Genomic DNA, 20,469 nt, shown 5'->3' with positions numbered 1-20,469 from the left:
AGCTTGTTAATGATGGAAAAGGGCCCTTTGCGTCTGTAACAGTAAACATGAACAACTCTTTTCTGCTAAATTATATTTGAAAGTTAACAAACATAATAATAATACATAATGTTTATATAGCGCCTTTCACGAAACCCAAGGTCGCTTTACAAGTTGGGTAGGGGGGGGGAGTAGGGGAAAAGAGGCAGACAGGTTAGGGGGGGGGGGGGGGGGGGGGGCAAGCAAGTAACGGAAAAATAAACCTATCAAACTAACTATATAGTGGGGAAAGCCTTGATGAAAAGGTGCGTTTTGAGGGCTTTTTTGAAAGTGTCCAAGGTTGGGGCGCTGCGGATTTCGGGGGGGGATAGTTCCAGAGGGTGGGGGATGCTACACTGATAGCTCTGTCACCGAAAGTCCGCAACTCCTGGATGACCTGCTGCAGCATTAAAGTGATAAATACAGTAATTGCTCAATTATTACAATTCAGTTATGTATAAGTCTGGAATTAGTCATTCTGCAAAATTAGGTTTTTGTAATCATGCTAACGCAGGACTTATTAGCTAGCCTGTAGAACATGCCTAACTGTGTTATTGCTACCAAGCAACATACTTCCTTATGCCACTGTTAAAAGCTGGCTACATTTTCATGTGTTAAAGTAAAACACATATAAAATATGACTAGGATAATTACGTGGAGTATTTTACAGGACCTGTTGAACCCATTCATTTATATTTTCAAAGCAGATTTAGCTAGCTAACATTAGCCGACGTTTCTGAGCTAGCTAGCGTTCCAAGCTAGGATACCAAGTTTACCAAAAGTTATCATACTGCTATAATACTACATTCAGCTAAAACTACTGTTGTTTTAAAATGATATCTGCTTTAGAAAAGGGAAAAAATGATGCCTTACTAGCGAGTAAATCCAATACAATGGAGTTGCACCAGCGGAGTTGTTGTTCGAAGACTGCACGTTGCTGGTAACCATGCACCTGGCAGTGACTGTTGCTAAGGGAAGCATTTTCAATTGTTGTACTTGCTTTGTTATTGTCGTTTTTTTTACATTAAAACCTAATTACAATCAGATACATAGCCATTAGAAAACACTAACTTTTTTATGAATTATTTACATTTTGTGGTGCTAGAATTTGTGTTTTATGCAGGTTTTATGCAGCATACTATAATCATTTGAAAATCTTTTTTGTTAGTCAAACTAGATACAATTATGCTTTATTGTTTACATTCAACAATAAAGTGCAGGATTAGACCCTGACCACTATTCTAATTCATTCAGAATTTGATGAATGAAAAAGTTGCAAAAGCAAGCTATTTTATTATTTGATTTATCTGTCTTTTTGATAAATGATTATAAATGTTCATTGTATTTTTGTTTTAATTTCTACATTAGAATCAAAATCTGCAAGAAAAACTTTTTTTTCACTCAAGCATGCATGTGTAAAATTATTAGAAAACTGCAGAAAACACTTCCCACAAATCCACATTTTGCTATTACAACACAAAAAATAAACATATAATAATACAATAAAAAAAAGTATCCATGGCTCTGGTCTTCCCTTGAGATAATTTATTGGGTGTGACCCATATCCAATGGCCAACAAAAAGAAATAGGAAGACATACCGTATATATAATAGCAAACAATTAATAAAACCTAAACAAACAATATTTGGCAGATTTTTTAGGACAAGTGCGATTACCTGTCAGAACAAAGGCTTGTCATTTTTATTTCCATTTACAGCGAGTAGGAATAAAATAACAAAAGCAAAAGTACAAAAGAGAGAGAGAAAAGATGGTACTGACGTAGCAAAAGTCAGTTGGCATCAAGTGCGGTGAGAAATGTTAACTGTGTCCCAAATCCATACTAAATGGAAGATCAAAGCAGGTTTTGAGTACATAGTGTTAATAACAAAATAATTATATATTTTCTTTCAATTCATATGTAGTAAGGACGGGCCACAGGTTCAGAATCAGGACTGAACAATTCAGTTTATTCGATTTATTCCTACTAAATGTTATGTTATGTGCAATTTCTATTGACTGTTTTCTTACAAATGTTTTCCTTCATTGTGAACCCCCCCCCCCCCTCTCAGTGGTCTTTATGTCTTACTTGATGCAGCAAAAACCAGCAGAGAGCACAGTGTAATACATCAGCTGGAGCTCAGGAGTGGCTGTCGATTAGTGGAAAACAAAATCACTGCTAACGAACAGAAGATTTAGAATCCTATTGGACTTGTCATCATCAAGGCCAAACTGATTATAACCTTCAGATTTATATTAAAAAAAACAGTACGAAAAAGGCCGATTCAAGTGACTACCCAGAGGTTGTAGTCAGCTGTCGCAAGTGCTTGTAAACAAGAATTTAAACCTATATATGGTACTCCATTCTCATTTCAGAGTTGTCCTGATACGTCTTCATGGCTCAGTATTCCAGAGGAACCATGCTCATTTCTGTGTTAATATAAAGAATACCTTTAAATGGAGGTCAATGTACTCTTCTGAAGTAGGCCCATCATTTCCTTGTCCCCGCACGGGTAAAGGCTACGGAGAAAATATCGGTAGACAGATATACCCAGTCACATCTTAAACCACCACACTGCTCTGGCTTCTTCCCATCCCAAGCTACCTCTCCGTGAACTGAGGTGTCCTTTGTTACAGCTGCTGCTCCCGATTACATTAACTATCACCACTAAAGCAAAGACACACGACTTGTTCATATTCAGACTTTCAGCTGTTACCGGCTGGGGTCCAGCGATCCAGTGAGCTGGAAGTGTATCCCGTCTCCGGGGAGAGGTGATGGGATGAGAGGGCAGAGCCAGCAGAGGTACCAGCGAACACCCAGACAGTGACGTAGGTTTCCCAGGACGCCGAGGTTGTAAGGTCGGCGGGTCGAGTACCATTCCCTGGTGGTCTGTCCCCGAAACATCAGGATTATGTGGAAGAAGAAGAAGGCGGACACCAGCAGGAAGCCCACCACGCATGTGTCGGCGATGAATGCGAAGGCAAATGCACCTGGTGACACCTGGCCTGGGGAGAGAAGAGACAGCAGCAGAACTGATTAAAAGAAAGCCAGTGATATAAATACAAGCTTAGGTTAATATTGTACATTAAATAAATGTGGTTACATTTACAACCCCTTGCAGCGTTATTATACACTGAGAGTTGTGGGAATCAACCTGCAATTATCCTTCTTACAAACAAACCGAAAGTGGCAAAACCAGCTCCTACCTGACACCAGCATGATCCAGGGAATGAGCAGCAGCATGACGCTATGCAATGTCACACCCTCCTTCAATATGACAATGAAGACCTCTGCATTCATCAGAGTGGCGTACAGGAGCCCAGACCACATAAATAACAAGCAGCTCAGGAAGTAGCGGTAGTTACGGAAGCCCACGCACTGGCCAAAAAAGACACAGTGGTGATCCCGCCGCAGCACACACACTTTGCAGTCGTAGCAGTGGGAGCAGCGAGGAGGAGTATGAGTCTCACATGTATAACAGTACCTGTGTGAAAAACAAGAACAAAAATACATTTATTTATAATGAGAAATGCTGCTTTGGCTCTAAAATACTGTTTTGTTAATCTCATTAAAACAAAGAGACTGTGATCATCAGACGGGGAGGATGTGGGAGGATATGCAAATTTGAAAAAAACTCAAACATTGAGTGCGTCTGTTTGTTTTTACAGAACTAGTACTGTAAAATAAAATTCAGTTGTTTGCTTCTCTGCCAAGATGGACAGTTTTTCCAACTCACTCGTGACGATAATTCACCATTTTCCTAATAATGGAAATATACCAAGCTCAACCTATTGTGAGATTTATTATCTAGAAAAAGCATTGCTTTGGGCCAAAATAAAACTGTGGAACAAATCAATCTTTACACCTGTAAAAAAAGCCAAATATAACTCTCCTAATGGTGGAAGTCGGACAGTGGGGATCACATTTTTCTCTCCTCTATTCTATCAAATTAAGAAAAAAACAAAATGGTCATATTATAATTAAACTATAAAATAATAATTGTATTCTAAATATCATTGTACATGGAGTAAATAGGGTCTAGCCAAAGTAAGAGCAACAGACACCACAAATAAACAGGAATATGTAAACAAGGAGGCTTTATATAGTTTACTGTGAATCCTCAAACCAAGGCTGTATGAAGAATTCCAAATAAAACCCCATTATTTCCTTATATAACCCCTGCACTCCTCACCTCCACCCCTGACCCATGCCATCTCCCCCCAGGAACACCCCCCTGATGCTGGGGCTGGTCTGGAGGAAGAGCAGGGCGTTCCAGCAGATGTTCCCGAGCATGAAGTACTGAGCCAGCAGGTGGACCGCCTTCCACCAGCCGGACCACTCCGTCGTCTGCTGGTCCGCCTCCACCAGCACCAAGTAACTCACCTCCCCGGTGATGGAGAACACCAGGAAGGTGTTGAGGAACACTGGGAGGTGGCGGCACACCCTGTCGACCTTGCCGAAAACTTTACTAGCTAAACTGGTCATGTTTCCTGCCCGTCCAGCTCTCCGTGATGTGACAGCTCACAGGGCGGGGAGCGGTTTGACAGGCGCACTCTAGTAACCGTTTGTTAGCTTATAAATGATAATAACTGATCCAATAGCTTTGTGTTTGAAGTTACATTAACCGCATGATATCAACAATACTTTATATAACTTTCAGAGGAATTCATGAAATGAAAGAGTTGAAATGAACGACTCTCAGTCTCTATTAACTCCCTCACTACCGCAATCTCAGCTACTCGACCGAACGCTCCCGACAGGTGCTACATGAAAATACATCCGCATTGAAACAACGCACTCTGGTTCCGCTTGTGTATGTCACCAGTCCCATGGCCATGGGTGGACAATCGTGTGCTTCTCTAAATAGGTTTCATTTAAAATTGTACACACAATATATTCTGTAAAAAAAAAAAACTAAAGAGATTTAAAAGTGATATTTACTTTTCTTGTCATTTCTGTAAATTGTTTTTATTTTCACTTCATCATGTTATCATATTGTCATGCTGGCTATTTTATTATTTTGCGTGTATTAAAAAGAAAAAAAAGCTCTCACTGCAGATTAACCCCATGTGTTTATTGGCAGCATGCCTCTGATCCCTCCCCCCCCCAAAGAGGATACCTTAATCCCTGATAATCTCTGTATCCACTGAAAGCCTGCAGTCATGGCTGCATCGAAGAAGAAATCACTGCCTCTAAGGCACCTGACGGACACTTTCATAAACCAAAGAGAGCAGATGCTAACAAAGAGGTAAGCTCCTTGAATATGAATTCAGGAAGAAGTTATCGAAGAAGTAATCGCAGTTGTTAGACCTTCTCTTCAAAATCATTAAAAACAGAAACCCCCCAAATACAATTGGACTTCTGTATGGGTTTTTACAGTGTGGTGCAAAAGAGGGAGTACATAATGTAGTTTGGGTAATGTTTTTGATTTTTAAAGATGTTGTGTGTGAAGGTAGAAAACTGTGTGTGACACCAGTTAGTACGATGCTGCATTATGATCCACTATTTTTATCTAAGTGTCAACAGGCCAATGCTATTCAATAGAGACTTTTCAATCCTCAGAATCAGCCAAAGCAGTGCATAAACAAAAGGCATCAAAATGCTATTCATCATTGTGTATGTGGGTGTTAATCATGTTAATCTGTGTGTGTGTTTGTTTCATGCAGCCACCTGCAGGAACGCTGGCAGGAGCTGAAGGAGAGAGAGCTCATCGCTCAACAAAACAACAGGCAGCTGCTGCAGCAGTTTGATGACGCCCAGGTCACACTGAGAGAGATGATAACAATCACTGCTGACATGACAACTATTCGGGTGCACACACATTAAACAAACTTCCCATTTGTACTTCACCCCTGCCTGAAGCGTTGGTGCTGAATCCTCTTCTTGACCTTTGACTCCTTCAGATGGAGTACGAGCGGTACCTGGAGGAGAGTTACCCCCGCTGGCAGCAGCAGCTCGAGAGGAAAACACAGTCTGCTCAGAGACAGGTACGAGAGATTCACACGATGCAGTTTGTGTCCAACCAATAAACTGGTTCTGTATTTTGAATTGGTGCAATAAAACTGAGAACATTCACTTGTTTACAATTAACTTGTGCTTAAGTAATGTACACGTACCTTAATACTTCTTTTTGAGTATTTCCATCTACATACATTTACTTGTAGTGCAGTGTTCTTGCAGTGTGGAATTAGCACTTTTAATTAAGTAAAAATTCTAAATACTTCTTCCACCACTGTCTTTTACAGAGCATGGAGGAGTACTTAAGGTCATGTCTAAAGAACAGAGAGGAACGGGTGCCAACATCCTCAGCAGATCGAGGTTTGTCCTCTTTACTCACTTCTTTAGTTTTAAAGGGTTGTTCTAGACACACGCCGACTCCTATCTAATGTCTATCTTTGTTCCAGGCCCAACATCAACGTCACAGCAAATGGCTGCAACACCAAACCACTACAGCCAAAACCTCCACATGGACTGCAACCAACATGGCTCCCCTCGTCTCCCTTACGTACAAACTTCCTGGCAGCCCCCCACTCAATTCCAGAGAGCTAGGTTTCCCATCAGAGCCCAACATCAACCCCAGGGTTACTCTCACGTCCCTCCATCTTTCCCCCAACATCCTGATCCATGCCATCATCAACACCTCGACTCCCCACCCGGCTATCATCACTCCAGGCAAGATGCACCAGGCTGGGCCCCCCTGCAGCCTGAACCCCCCTGGCCTTTGGCTGCTGGTGCGGCTGGGATCTCTGCATGCTCCGAGGCTCTGTGGGGTCCGCTCTACAGGGAGGAACCCCCTCGTGAGATAAAGATGACGGAGGAGGAGGTGGACACAAGCCTAGCACCAAGCTCAAAGAGAGAAGGAGGGAGTGGAGGCAGGAGCAGTCATTTTCCCCAGGAGCTGGACATTAAACCAGGTGGAAAAAAAAAAAAAATCTTATGCACTTCCTTAGTAAATATGTTAATTCCCCTCAGATATTCATTTCCATTGTGTGTTGACGTGCTGCGTTTAGTTCGTCTGTCTGGTGGCCCTGCAGAGAGCAGCAGGGAGTCCAGTCAGGGGAGCAGAGTGGAGAAGAAGAAGAGAGGCACATCACAGAAAGCGTCCTTGGACAGCTGCAGCTCTCACGAGTAAGTCATATTGTTTATAATAGTCTCTCAGAGAATCTAGCTCTTAATAGAGACTCTGGACATTTTTACTAGGTACATATTATCCTAATCATAAGTAACAGATCAACATTTTAATGACAGTTCTAACTTTAGTCATCTAAAACAACCCATTTCCTCTACATGTGTATTTGTTATAAGTTGCAATATACAGAAAAGAGCTGAGGCATTCACTTTCATTTAAAGTTTGCCACAGCTTTGAAGCAAACTATGCAGCAATTTTACAATAAAAACAGCAAACATTTTAGTAAAGATGTCAAAATCTTTGGGGCGTTCATGAACCAGAGGATGAATCAGAATCAGAGATACTATATGAACCACTTATGTTCTACCATATAAATTAACTTGCATATATAATTCTTTACAATTTAATTGTTCATCCATTCTTAATTTTAGGTCATCTGAGAGTTCCAGTGCAATCGTCATTGCTGCAGCCACAGCAGCCCAAAACTCAGAAAGTGACGCCTCATCAAAGAAAAGCAGATCCAGCACGACTAGGGCGAAGAGGAGTGGTGAGGGGCTCGTTGTCGGGGGAAGCAAGGGAGACAACTCAGGGAGTCCCAGAGAGGAGAGTCGGTCCACTAGTGCGGAGTTAGGGGGTCTAGTTGAGGAGGCCAGGATCGAAGGAGGAGGTAATCAAAGACATGGGGATAATTCAGAGAGCTGTGGAGAGGACTCTGGGTCCCAGAGGGAGGAGGAGTCAGGGTCCCAAAGGGAGGAGGAGTCAGGGTCCCAGAGGGAGGAGGAGGCTAGATCCCAGAGGGAGGAGGAGGCTAGATCCCAGAGGGAGGAGGAGTCAGGGTCCCAGAGGGAGGAGGAGTCTGGACATGTTAGTGTAAAGATTGAAAACAGAGGTGGAGATGAAATAGAAAAGCAGGAGAGTAACAGCTCTGAACAAAGCAGTGTAGAGGGAAAGGAAGAGGAAGAACCAGGAAGTGGAGATGGAGAGGGAAATGGTGGTTGCGCTGAAGAAAAAGAGAACAAGCAGACAGATGAAGAGCAAGAGGAAAGAGACGTGGATGATGATGAAAATGTGGCATCGGAAAAAAATAATACTAGAGATAAAGAAGAGGAGACAGGATCGGGAGAAGAGGCGGAGGAAGAGGAAGAGGAAGAGGAGAAGGGGGATCCTGAGGAAGAAAAGTCCAAAATGTTGCAGATTGAAGATGGTGAGAACCAAAAAAGGGTTTCTACATCTTCTCAACATGAAGATGAGGACGACAATGAAAGAGAAGAGAACACGGATGATGAAGAGTCAGATGAAGACGAGCAGAGAGGAGACGAAGCAGGAGAACCAGAGGAGGAAAGAGATTCAGACGACAGCATCATCTCACCACCGCAAAACAGGTGGATATTTAACCACAATGCATCACTATCCACAATGTATTATCTCTTTAGGAATTTTGGCTGTTTTAAAGCATATGGCATACATTTTGGTGTCTTTTGGTATTTTTGAAGGCAAGGTTAAATAATAACATGTTAATCACAAATGACAGTACGTAGACTTGAAATGATCTGTTGTTTTCAGATCTAAAAAGATGAAGGTTATTCCGGAGGAGAACAGTGGAGAAGATGAGGAGGAGGAGGAGGAGAAAGGGATCAAAACAGAATCCTCTGAAGATGAGATCAGTGACGACGATGTCGAGAATCTACTTGCGCCTCAAGATCAATCTGAGAAAGAGTGAGTTACGTTTGACTTCTGATAGCAGAAACTACAGCTTTACCAATTTCATCTCATTACCTTGTTAAAAACGTATTTTCAGAGGAAAGGACCTGAAAGCTGCCGAGAAACCAAAAGGTAAAGTATTGTCAGTTTTCATTTAAAGATGGATTCAATATTGCCATAAATGTTTGTTTTTGAAGATTGCTATCTGTTTCTTTTCCAGCAGTTTGTGACAACGTGGAGATGTTTCAAGTTAAGACGGACAGATCAACCAAGTCGGATCACCCGAGTGACTCTGATGAGTTCGACCAGTTTTATGAATAAATGTAACAACCTCTGAAACAAAAGCCTACCTCAGGATAAAGTGTTAAGAGTATTATATAGTAAACAACTTTATTCAAATATGTGGTCGTTTGGTACCGTTTATTGGTTTGTTTTCTTAGGTTTGATTAAAGATGTTATTTAAATGTATCAATACCCAAACATAACTGCATTACATTAAACTGCTTTATATACATACTAAAAAGTGTTTATGTTGACTACTAAAGAAATAGATCTTCCTCCTCCACTCAGAGCCTCAGAAACAGAAATATACAATATAAAACGGCAACACTAGTAGATGTAAGAGAAGACTACAAAACAGTACAAAGAGTGACAATAATTTATTGAAAATAGTTAGTTATGGCTGTCTGAGCGACTCACATTCTACCACAGTCGTGAAACCACCAACCAGACATGTTTGTTGGATAAAAATAAACCCAATGAGCACAGTAGATTGTTTCTGTAAGGCGTGTTTTCCATCAGCGTGCCTGGAGAGCACAGCATTTAAAGCTGCTTGCAAACTGGTCCTGGTTCAGTCAGCTCTTTTCTGTTGAAGAGTTTTCAAAGTCTTAATGTTACTTTAGATTTTCACCACCTGAGCAGCCAGACAGGGGCTCACTCTCGTCCCGTCGTCTGACGCGGCGCTGCGCTGGATGAGCATCCGGCCGTAGGTCCCGCCCACCTGGCCTTTGGTCAGCCTTCCAGGATTCACACACACACAGCCGACCACGTTCTGAAAACCAGAGGAGAGGAGGTTTAAAGACATATTGCGTGGGCTAATAAAAAAACTAAAAAGATAGGGATATTCAAAACAAATGTCCCGTTGGAAGAACCTCTACATTAGTAAAAATTTGTTTTTTTTTAATCTTTTCTACAGATGTGTCTTTGTTTTAAATAATATTTTGGACTCATAACTACATTCAAATAATTTCAGAAAGAAAAATGTTGTAATATGAAACTGACCTGAAAACTGCACATAATTTTAATTAATTTTAATTTTGACAATGTAGGAATAACTCCTTTATTACATGGACTAGAAATGATATGTTTTGCCTTCTGCCTTCAGTGTTATTTAAAAACTCAGATGTTTTTCCCATGGCTTGACTCAATTAACTTCTTAAACATTTTGTTTTTTTAAACTGAACTCAAAGCTGCACTTATTTTTGAATCGACAATACTTTACATGAGTGGGCTCTGTAACCAATGACTGGGCTAAGTGTCTGTCTAGAGCAGTGGTTCCCAACCTGGGGGGGCACCAAAGATCGCAGGGGGGGGGGGGGGGGCGCCAGGCCTCAGATGATTTGAGGCCAAATATCATTTTAAGACTTTTTTATTTAATTATTTGTTTTACATATAATTGTAACGCAATACATGATTGTCACTAAAAGCCTTGTCTCTACATTAAAATAAAATATAAAAAATAATTGATTAATTAATTTAAATACAAATGCAAGTTAGTAGCTATTAAAATCTGTTTGCCCACCCCTGGTCTAGAGGATGCGAACAAGACAGAAATGTATAATTCTTTCTTTAATATAAATGTTTCTTCTGCCCGTAAAGTGTCCAAACCGGGCTTGTCTGGATAAGCGCATTTTTGAAACATAGTCATTGTCCATGCCGGTTTCAGATTATTTGTCACAGTTGCTCCGATCAGATCGGTCTCCTCCATTTTGTAGATTATTTAAGACTTTTGAATCCACATAAACACATCTGCAAAATCCGGCTTACTTTGAGCATGTGTTTTAAACAGTTTAATCCCTTTGCACCGTCCTTTAATTTCTTCATACAGCGGGAATCCAAATGAATGAATCCTGAGTCCAATAACCATCAAAGTCACTCCAATAGTGCTCCTTAATTACGCTTTTCATCCTCTTTTAACAAAATACTTCACATTCATCCAGTTTGTGCCCGTTGGGCTTTTGAATCCGGCCCGCAGAATATTGGTACAAAATTGTCCAAATTATAGTAAAGACCGCATTCATTTTGCCTTTTTTCCTGCAATACCCGGCATTTCAGTTGATCCCACTAGATGGCGCACTCTAGACACAATTTACCCTTGCTGGAGTCTGGTCTATTCTCTCAGCTGGCCCCACTCGGCAACCCGGCAAGGTTGGCGAATACAAGTTGTAACAATCAGTAGCGCTGAGCAAAGTGACTAGAAAGCGACCACACACTTAAACACTTCTATAAAGTCAGGCAACACTAACCAGGCTTAGTGTGATTCTGTTTATTTTACCTTACTTTAATAACCATCCGTTCACTGTTATTGCCCATTGTGAAGAGGCAGACGTTTTCCTTTTGTTTTGTATTATTGCAACCATCGGATGGAATCAGTACACGGGCTACATGTGGCCATCACAAGTAAAATCATAACGAAAACTACGCCGGTAAAATATGCGTGTAGAAAACGGCTTATGCCACAATATGATAGCAACATTAGTCAAGATAGTCTGATTAGCTAACATCACCTGTAGAATGCCTGAGAAACTTTCATAACAGCGTTGTGATGCCAAACAGCTTTCAGACTAAAACACATTCAGTTATGGGCTTTGGGGATATTTATCAGCTGCTTGTTTGACAGTTAGAAAATGAAAACTTTACAGCGGCCGCTGCCGCGAGTTAACGGGAGAATAAACTCCGGTAGGCGAGCAGCACTGCAGCGGGCGGTAATGCAGCTGAACCACATTAATAAACAATACACCACGGCACTCTGGAGAAAGGTATAAGGTAGGAGAAGTAGTTCTTTGATTTAATCTGGCTTCGAATAATTAAAAACTACCCGACGCAGTCCTCTGTTGATGTTGTTGTGAGCGGTGTTGCGGAGAAAATCAGCGACGTAAAAACGCTGTGTGGGTCATAAGAAGGCACGTAAACAGTTACGTCATGACGCAAACGATGACGCAATAATTCACCTTTGAACCTAATTCACATTTGAACCTGCATCTGTAACAATGAGTGGACCAAAGAAAAGAAAAGTCAACATTGAGTGCCGAGTGTATAATGAGGAGTGGACAGCTAAATATTTTTTTACCGATCTGCTTCTGGCCCGGCCCGTCTGTCAAATTTAAAACTCATAGTGGCCCCCGAGCCAAAAAGTTTGCCCACCCCTGGTCTAGAGGATGCGAACAAGAACAGGAAATCTGTACCTTGACAAAGTATCTCAGCTCCGAGGGAATCACCAGGACGTCGGGGGTCAGCGGCATCTGACCGAAGCTCTGGTACTTCTCATAATCCATGTTCACCTCCTCCGCGGGCGGGTACAGCGGGTAGTAACTGAAGGAGAAGACACAACCAGGGGGTTATTATAGTTACAGCAGCTTCAACGTAGAGTAAATCAAATGTACTGTTTTAGGTCTCCTACCTCCTCTGGGTCAGCATATGTTTCAGTATGCGGGAAAATCTGTCTGTTCCTGTGCCGCTGCAACACAACACATTCCAATGTCAATTCAGTAATGCCATTCATTAAAATACATAAAGAAATACTAGTTAACTTCTGCTTCTGGTATAAGAGAAAGCTCGTCTAGGAATTCAAGTTGGCTGTAAAGAGGTCTATTCATGTCAATAATGTAATAAAACTTGACAAACATACTAAACATTATATTGCTTCTCCTAAAATACAATGTTAACTGAGCTCAATTGAAGTGAAATATAGAAGTCCTCCTCACAAGCTGATCTCCTCTGCGCCCATGTGGAACAGGATGTCGGAGGAGGTCAGGCCAAAGGTCACCCCGTCGATCAGCAGGGTGCAGGGGTCCGGGACCAGGGTGACGCGCTGCAGAGAGCATGAGCAGATATAATTCCCTGGTGATAAACATTTATTTATTTGACCTGTACTATCCTCCAGTCAGGTGGTTGAGAGTCTCACCTGGGCCTGGTCCTTGCTGAGGCTCGGCAGGCTGAAGGGAGGCTGAGGGTAGATGAAGTGATGGTGGATGTCTCTCTGGGAGGGCACGAACACCAGGCGGCAGCCAACACTGGATAGGAAAAGTAAAAAACATTATCTGTTATTATTGGGTTTTCTTATATCAGCATATTGTAAGAATGAGCACAAGCAGTTTTTGAACATCTTTTTAAGAGAACAATTCAAGCATTTTGTTGACTGAAAATGTTCTTCGAATCCTCAATGGTTTAAAAAAGCACCCATCTAGCTGAAATTCGAGTGAGAACAGGAAAATAACTCGAGATGAAACACCATATTATGCTAAAAATCAAGAATTGTATTCAAATTAAAAAGAGATTTCTAAGCATAAAAACAGATGAAGAATAAAATCAAGCATTTAAAAAAAAATGTAAGAACCTGTCTGAACCCCTGCAGGAGGAAATGCTGTTCCTTGAAGTTCAAAATTTGAGACAAACCTTTGGGTGCCGTCCACAATGCTTTCGACACATCTTGAGAAAATGGCCTCAAACGTCTCGATCATCTGAGCTTTCTATTTCACACACAGGTGGGGGTAAAGATGGTCACAAAAACAAATTATCAACCAACTTGCTTTAAAGTCCTGGGGCCTCATGTATAACGCCGTGCGTAGGATTCACGTGGGAAGGTTGCTTACGTAGTAGAAATCCGAAAAATAGGTACATACATTTTCCGCCACTTTCCGATTCACCAAACATTGCGTACCGGCGAGGAAAGTGTGTACGGCACTTCCTACGCCTGCTTCCCTTTATAAATCACAACCGACTCGAAATGCGGTGCAGCTTTTGCGGGCTTCACGTAACGCCCATGTTTGCCTATAAATAGTCAAAGAAACGCCCTTTCATTCATTCATTCATTTTGACTGACTGCATGGCGAAGATCGCAGGAAATGACGACAGAAAAGCTAAAGAAAACATCTCAAACCGTGTCAGATTTTGGTTTGGTTGATGCAGTTTGAACCAGAATAGCAGCATGGAGGTCGGATCGTCACCAAAATAAATAAGTGGTCCGAAAAAGGTTAATGACAAAAAAAATACACATAGCCTTCCTCAGGCAGTGTGTTTGTACCGGGGACAGGAGACCCCCCCTTGATGATAAACTGTAAGAAATGATCGGGGAATCCCTCGGGAGTGGAGTCATGACCACTGGATCTGAATTAGGTTTTTGTATTTGGCGGTTTGTGTCCCAGCTGTCGATCAGCTGTTCGCAGCGTCTCCACTGCAGCCTGTGCATCTCAACCCCCCCCCCGCAGCAACTCTATATCCGTCAGTTAAAGGAAATACAACTAATGTGTGTTATATTAGCTGTACAATTTACCACATATGGTGCTCTTAGTTTCCATACCTCCTGTGTTTTACGAGCGACTTATCAAGTCTTGGCAAACGGCATAAAACACGATTAAACATTTATTAAACATATATAAAACCATGCGCGTATCTACAACCTATAGAAATGCAAAACGGCGTCAGTTTAGACGTAATTCTGTCCTCCTGCTTACCGCATCATTTATGAGAAAACATTTCATAACATTAACACAACATATTCAAGGTGGTTTTAAATAACATATCCGTATTTATTTATTTCTCCCAGTTATGTTTTTGTGTGCACTGAGGAGTCTCAAACAGGCGTTTGTTAAATCGTTTTAAGATTGGCTTTAATCAATGTTTGAAAATGAATTCTTCATATATGATAAATGAGAGGTAACATTTTATTTATGGTATTATTTCCACATATTTCTCTCCATTCTTCCTTCTGCCAACGGTGTCGCAGTTTCTCGCCTCTCCCGTATTTGTGCTTAGTGCGTACGCATGGGTTAGAGTTTGCGTGGAGGACCGCACGTATTCCCGTCAAGTTAGTATTTTAGAAATCGCAAACATTGCGTAGAAACTGCCGTACGCCATCTTTGGAGCGTATATCCCTTTATAAATGAGGCCCCAGGACACAATCAACTAATATGTTGGAGGAATCACATCAACCTGAATTGATTTTGGATTTTCGAAATACAGAGGGATTCAGGGTTAAAAACACAAAATGTCCACTTTTGAACGCACCTCAATTTGTTCATGTTTGGAATCCACAAAAGGGCCCAGCTGGAGAAGAAAAAGGAAGAATATAGAAATGTCGCATGTTAAACTTAACCGTGACAGAGGAAAGGATCATCAGGACTTGATTCCTTAGTTTTTCCATGTGTAAGAACAGCTGCTTGTGATGTAGTCAAAATAAAATAAAGAAAGGGATTATACCAGCAGGCAGACATCAGGACGGTCCCTGACAATGATGTTGATGAGGTCCAGCAGGGGGTCAAAGGTCAGGCTGTCAGAGGGAGTGTACGGTCCGCATGCCACCAGCACATTCAAGGGCTCTGTAATCGCATGGGGAAGAGTGTGTATGAAATAACTGACATTAAAGAAACAAAGAACTAAAACTAACTTTGACACAAACAGAATGCACGGTCCCTCCTATATATTTCAGATATTACAGAAAGTGTTACAAATGTTAACAACCAACATCACTTACCTTCACTCATCTCCATTTTCCCCTCAGAAGTGAAGAAAGGAAGAGGGACTCCCTGAAAAAGACAAGACGATTTACAGAAACAACAAACAGTTCTAAACGTTGAGAAACTCATATTGGGATTTATATTTCAACTAAATGTTGCTTTCCGAAGGCATTATCTTTCAGAACTAAGAAAAACACTTTTATAACTCGTAGCTGACCTCGTAGAGTTTGGAAACCATCAGTTTCCTTCCCGTTGTGTTCATCCCCTCCATCACTACCACCTGAGGAAAGAGAGCAGAGTTTCATTCACAGCGCATGGAGGCTATTTATTCTTCTTTGGGATTTGTTGATACATTTTGTCAGAGTTCTCGGTCGGACGCTGGGGTCGTCTCCTGCCCAGGTCCCTGGCATGCTCTGTTGCTCTTGGTGACCGTGTAACCTGCTGCACACACACTTCAGTGCAGAGGAAAAGGGGAGACCACCATCATACACACTCACAGCACAATGCACTCTATAGACTTACAATGTCAGAATATTAGGGTTGTAACAAATGTCATTTCTTTACATTCAAAGCTTCTATTCAAAAGTATAGTTTTGTTATTGCAGAAACATTTATGTAATGTATTTTTTTTTAAATCCATCCTTTTTCATAACAATTTGACTTGAAGTAATTACAATGACAAACCTAATGTGCCACTGTGCTGAAGTACCAGGTTTAAGAACAATGAATAGACATGCAGAAAAAGAAGCTGTGCAGCATTGACATTTGTATTTAGAATTGAAATGTAAATGCTACGAATGAAGCATCGAACTATTCAGTACAGCCCTACAAATACATATGAATAAAAACGGACACATTGAATCCTGCCAGAAATATTTCTGTAGCTTGATGCTCAAGGACAAGAAGCTTCCCGTCTGCTCACCTGACCAGGAAACAGGGAGTAGTCTTTGAGCTCTGATAGGTCCACAGGTATTTGCTGCCCGCCTTGCTCCGGACCCGCCTCCAGGAGAACCGAGTGAGCGTTCAGTTTGCCGTTACTGTCACAGCAGACCTGACCCAGCACTGTGATACTGTCCTGCAGGAGGGGGGGTAGAAAACACACCAAACTGAGTTGAAAGGCAATACTTCAATCATACAAATAAACTAAATGTATTTAGTTTAAGGCAGCGCAAAATAGCAATTGTGGTGCACATGACGATATATCTTATATGAAGTCAAGATAAGCATGTTTACCTACAGGGACACAAACCATGACTTACATTTGTCTTGATGTTCAGAAATATTCAACAGCGGATTTAAATGTACAAAGTTTAAGCATCAATACTTTTAAGTCAACTTGGATGCTGATTTGTTTATTGTTTCAAAAAGTTTCCTAGTTAAGAATACAACTTTGCTTGAGTAAAATATCAAACTACAACTTGAAGATATCCATGATGTTTTCAAAACTTATGGAAATCATGGGTTTGAGGCTTCTATGGTTTTAGAGAATTTTCACAGCAGTATCACGTCGGTACCTGAGCGGGCAGAGAGACCGGGGAGAACTCTTCGATGTTGAAGTGAGCCTTGAGTCCCTCGCCCAGCTCCTCTATCTTCTCCGTCAACACTGGGGGAAATAGAAACAAAGATCTTCAAACAATCATGAACATTTTTTTATAATAATCAAAAGCAGGCTGTATACTGTTTAATTCTTTAAAAATAGAAATGTATGAAAACCAGTGTTGTGAGGATTTTAAATAATAGGACTCTCTCCTCCAAATGATTTTTTATGATTTTCATGCTTCTGAAGTGTCTCTCACCGTTTCGAACGTCTCGCAGCCTCTGGAACATGTACTTGTAGCTGCAGCGGAGCGAGTCCTCGGGCCCCTCCAGGAGCTCCAGCTGGACGCCGGCGCCTGACTCCTTCCTGCCGGCCCAGCGGGTCCCCTGCACGGCCCCGAAAGAAACCACAACCTCCCCTTTCGCTCCTCGCTGGCTGTACTTCTGTGACGGTGTTGAACTTCCAAAGAAAGAAAGTAAGAGTCACAGTTACAAATTGTCTGTCTTGACAAGTTGTTCATTACATGCTACACTAACTAACCAGTGGTTCAGGGAAAAGTTCAAACACCTTTTTGCTTTCTGTTTCATAGCCACAATATTACGCAATGCATTCACATTAAAGCATTGTTAAAGAAGCCAATGAATTGTAAATTAAACAAAAAGGTCAGTTGGAATAAAATGCTTTATCCTGCATGTTTGTTCTACTTACTACCGTTTGTGTTTTGTGTAAAAAGTGACATATACGTTTATTATTACTTTTATACAATGAACAAAGTAATAGTAGACACCACTTTGACACATCATCATGTCACTGCACAATGAGAGGTTGTCCCCTTGGTTCATCTGAAATAAAAACGATTTTGATACCAGTCAAATGTTATTCAGTGTGTGTGTGTGTGTGTGTGTGTGTGTGTGTGTGTGTGTGTGTGTGTGTGTGTGTGTGTGTGGCCTAGCATTACTATACTTGTGGGGACCTAAATCTGTTTACACAGTCACGTGTGGGGACTCGCTTCCCTTATGGGGACAAATTGGAGGTGTTGTTGCTGGGTACCTGGGAGAAAAGCTGGCCGGAGACAGCAGCAGGCCGGGGCTGGCCAGCAGAGCTGCACTTCTTTTAGAGTGAGGGTGCTCAGGAGTGGTCAGCGCTCGCTTCTGAGAGCCCTATATACACACACACACACAATGGTTTTATCTTTCCGTTTGGTTTTCTTGAACTTTGAATTCATATCTTAGAAAAGTTTGAAGAAACCGGGCACTGGGACACAGAAAACCTTCAATGTAGAGCTGGAAATACTTGGGTTTTTCCTCAATAATTGTATTTCTAAATGTTCATTAAAATCAATGAAAAAGAAACAGTACTATACATTTTTAAATATGAAATGCAGGGTCCTGCAACATCACAATTTTGTTCTGAACATGTAAATCCCTCAAAAGAAAAATAGTGTGTAATCAAAAGCTACAGCTTACCTTAGCAGGGGTAGAGTAAGCGTCCAGTAGGTTCTCCTCCTCTTCCTCAGCTTTGATTCTGAACAAATAATGTTAAGGACTGTGAAATTCTTTATTGGCAAGCCTTAATAAACTAATATGTTTTTAAGATCATAAGTTCTTAGTTACTGTGTTGTAAAAAGTACGATATTAATAAAGCTTGACTTATAATGACATTCCATACACTCATGACAGACAACAGATACGTTTTATTCAAGGCTCTTTTTCTCGAGTTCACTGTGAAGGATACATGTCCTGCAGCGAGTGGATGTCTCTGGTTCTGTTGTGAGTTTCTTCTTTTTTTAAGCTTTGTTTGGATTTATTCTTCTTGTTCAACACCTGCCAAGAAAATGATCTGGGTATGAAAACAACATTCGGTGCCCTGTCTGAGAGTGGGGACAGTGTTTTGACCGAGAAAGGGCCATGTTTAAGTAAACAACAACCAGAGTCACAACATCCCTGACAAAAAGACAAATTAATTTATGTAATCCTTACCTCATGTTCAAAATACTCCAGGGTGTCGGTGGTGAGTTTTAGTCCATTTTTGGTTGTGCTGTAGGCCACCCACTCCAGCACCATCTCATCTGCCTGTATCCTGTTGCAAATGCACTGCTCCACCACTGAGGAGAGAGGAGGGATAGGAAGGAGGGCAGGTCAAAAACGATGTAGCAATTAAGATGACATCAAATACAGTCCACAATCACTTTGAATAAAGCACGTTTAAATCATACATGGAAATGCGGAAATACTGCAAGTACAAATAAAAGTCGATTAATCAAAATCTTACTGTAAAAGTAAAAGAGTATTAGCATTAAAATATGCTTTAAGTACCAAAAGAAAATGAGCCATTATGCAAAATGACTTACTACATAAACATTTACATTATATTACCGGATTCTAATTGATTACTGCAGGTGGTAAAGATGGAGCTGATGTCTATCAATATTTATCAGTTGCTTTATAGTCTGTATTAATAATCTGACTGTAAACTAACAAATAACTAAAGCTGTCAAATAAACGAAATGAAGTTAAAAAAGCGTCATATCTGTTTTCAAAATGTAGTGTGGTATAAAGTAGCAAAATAAGTACATAAGTAAAGATCAGCAGAGTTAATGTTCTTATTTTCCATTACAGCACAGCAAACAGACATGTTACATATAACGTTAACAGTGTGTAACGTTATACAATGTTGAATATTTGGCTGGTTGTTGTTATTCTTAGCTATAGGCGACGCTATTTATTAGAAAAGGACAACAATAAGCATGCATTAGCAACTTACTCTTGTCGAGGATTGTGTCATCTTGGCAGGATATGTCGAACATTTCCAGCTCTGATTTGAGGCTTTCTCCGGTCACCACAGCCATGGTTTTGTGCTGAATATTTACTAGATTGTGTAGTAATGGAGGGGACAGATACCTTGGTAGCTTTCGTTAGCTTTGCTCTCTTTTCATAGCAACGATAAATATCAACTTGGCTTTAGTATGCGATTTTTAAATATAAGTTAATATAAGTTACTGCAGCTATCCTTCTGCTAGATGGCAGAATAAAACACCAGGCGCTCATTTCATTTTACCGCGAAAAAGTGCTGCTGGTGTTGGCGGACGGAAATGACGTCAAATCCCATAACAATAATAAGCGGAAGTAAGCAGCCCCACGAAATAAAAGATTTCGACTGCATCTAGCGGTGAATACGAGTATTTTAATTTTCGAAATACTTCAATGAGAAACCAGTCTTGTTTGCCTAGCTTAACTTGTTTTAAACTCATAAACAATAGCGTGAAGTACAGTACTATATTAAGCAACCTTACAGTCTCAATAAAAATGTACACATTGAAGTACAACTGCATTTGTAAAGTTTACATTTTACA

At 40.9% G+C, this 20,469-nt stretch overlaps 3 protein-coding genes across 5 annotated transcripts; 1 reads left to right on the top strand and 2 right to left on the bottom strand.

The window, feature by feature from the left end:
* Positions 1–1,541: 1,541 nt before the first annotated feature.
* Positions 1,542–4,845, bottom strand: zdhhc24 (zDHHC palmitoyltransferase 24). Its single transcript, XM_079669669.1, has 3 exons — positions 4,209–4,845; positions 3,223–3,500; positions 1,542–3,021 (listed from the first exon to the last, which is right to left on the bottom strand). The coding sequence occupies exons 1-3, from the start codon at positions 4,499–4,501 to the stop codon at positions 2,729–2,731; spliced, it is 864 nt and encodes a 287-aa protein (XP_079525795.1). The 5' UTR covers positions 4,502–4,845; the 3' UTR covers positions 1,542–2,728.
* An 84-nt stretch (positions 4,846–4,929) lies between these two features.
* LOC307032005 (uncharacterized protein) lies at positions 4,930–9,247 on the top strand. 3 transcript variants are annotated; one of them, XM_079669666.1, is made up of 10 exons: positions 4,930–5,264; positions 5,683–5,776; positions 5,920–6,003; positions 6,262–6,334; positions 6,421–6,930; positions 7,027–7,144; positions 7,577–8,527; positions 8,709–8,861; positions 8,944–8,978; positions 9,067–9,247. In XM_079669666.1, exons 1-10 carry the CDS (start codon positions 5,179–5,181, stop codon positions 9,165–9,167), a joined length of 2,205 nt encoding a protein of 734 aa, XP_079525792.1. In that variant the 5' UTR covers positions 4,930–5,178; the 3' UTR covers positions 9,168–9,247. The 3 variants fall into 3 exon arrangements, with proteins under 3 accessions (XP_079525792.1, XP_079525791.1, XP_079525790.1); XM_079669665.1 differs by having other exon boundaries at positions 5,683–5,827; positions 9,070–9,247; XM_079669664.1 differs by having other exon boundaries at positions 5,683–5,827.
* A 243-nt stretch (positions 9,248–9,490) lies between these two features.
* On the bottom strand, positions 9,491–20,104 carry pola2 (polymerase (DNA directed), alpha 2). Its single transcript, XM_079669667.1, has 18 exons — positions 19,881–20,104; positions 19,097–19,221; positions 18,852–18,940; positions 18,584–18,641; positions 18,168–18,277; positions 17,377–17,576; positions 17,095–17,183; positions 16,503–16,655; positions 15,798–15,860; positions 15,598–15,649; positions 15,324–15,442; positions 15,132–15,170; positions 13,521–13,594; positions 13,030–13,138; positions 12,830–12,936; positions 12,526–12,582; positions 12,311–12,437; positions 9,491–9,897 (listed from the first exon to the last, which is right to left on the bottom strand). Exons 1-18 carry the CDS (start codon positions 19,963–19,965, stop codon positions 9,745–9,747), a joined length of 1,809 nt encoding a protein of 602 aa, XP_079525793.1. The 5' UTR covers positions 19,966–20,104; the 3' UTR covers positions 9,491–9,744.
* Between the last annotated feature and the right edge of the window lie 365 nt (positions 20,105–20,469).

Source organism: Notothenia rossii (genome assembly GCF_949606895.1).
Source record: "Notothenia rossii genome assembly, chromosome: 3".
NCBI lineage: Eukaryota > Metazoa > Chordata > Actinopteri > Perciformes > Nototheniidae > Notothenia > Notothenia rossii.
Note: the sequence above shows the minus strand (reverse complement) of the source record. Positions and strands in the feature narration are given on the sequence as shown.

What these genes read in the sequence shown, in the direction of transcription:
- zdhhc24 (XM_079669669.1), bottom strand. Translation starts at nt 4,501, where the DNA reads ATGACCAGTTTAGCTAGTAAAGTTTTCGGCAAGGTCGACAGGGTGTGC. An exon ending in GGCATGGGTCAGGGGTGGAG is followed by an intron (nt 3,501 to 4,208) that starts GTGAGGAGTGCA and finishes TTTTTCACACAG; the next exon opens with GTACTGTTATACATGTGAGA. An exon ending in CTGGATCATGCTGGTGTCAG is followed by an intron (nt 3,022 to 3,222) that starts GTAGGAGCTGGT and finishes TTCTCTCCCCAG; the next exon opens with GCCAGGTGTCACCAGGTGCA.
- LOC307032005 (XM_079669664.1), top strand. Translation starts at nt 5,179, where the DNA reads ATGGCTGCATCGAAGAAGAAATCACTGCCTCTAAGGCACCTGACGGAC. An exon ending in GGAGCTGGACATTAAACCAG is followed by an intron (nt 6,931 to 7,026) that starts GTGGAAAAAAAA and finishes TGCTGCGTTTAG; the next exon opens with TTCGTCTGTCTGGTGGCCCT. An exon ending in AGCTGCCGAGAAACCAAAAG is followed by an intron (nt 8,979 to 9,066) that starts GTAAAGTATTGT and finishes TTTCTTTTCCAG; the next exon opens with CAGTTTGTGACAACGTGGAG.
- pola2 (XM_079669667.1), bottom strand. Translation starts at nt 19,965, where the DNA reads ATGGCTGTGGTGACCGGAGAAAGCCTCAAATCAGAGCTGGAAATGTTC. An exon ending in TGACACAATCCTCGACAAGA is followed by an intron (nt 19,222 to 19,880) that starts GTAAGTTGCTAA and finishes CTCTCTCCTCAG; the next exon opens with TGGTGGAGCAGTGCATTTGC. An exon ending in CCGGCCAGCTTTTCTCCCAG is followed by an intron (nt 17,577 to 18,167) that starts GTACCCAGCAAC and finishes TTTCTTTGGAAG; the next exon opens with TTCAACACCGTCACAGAAGT.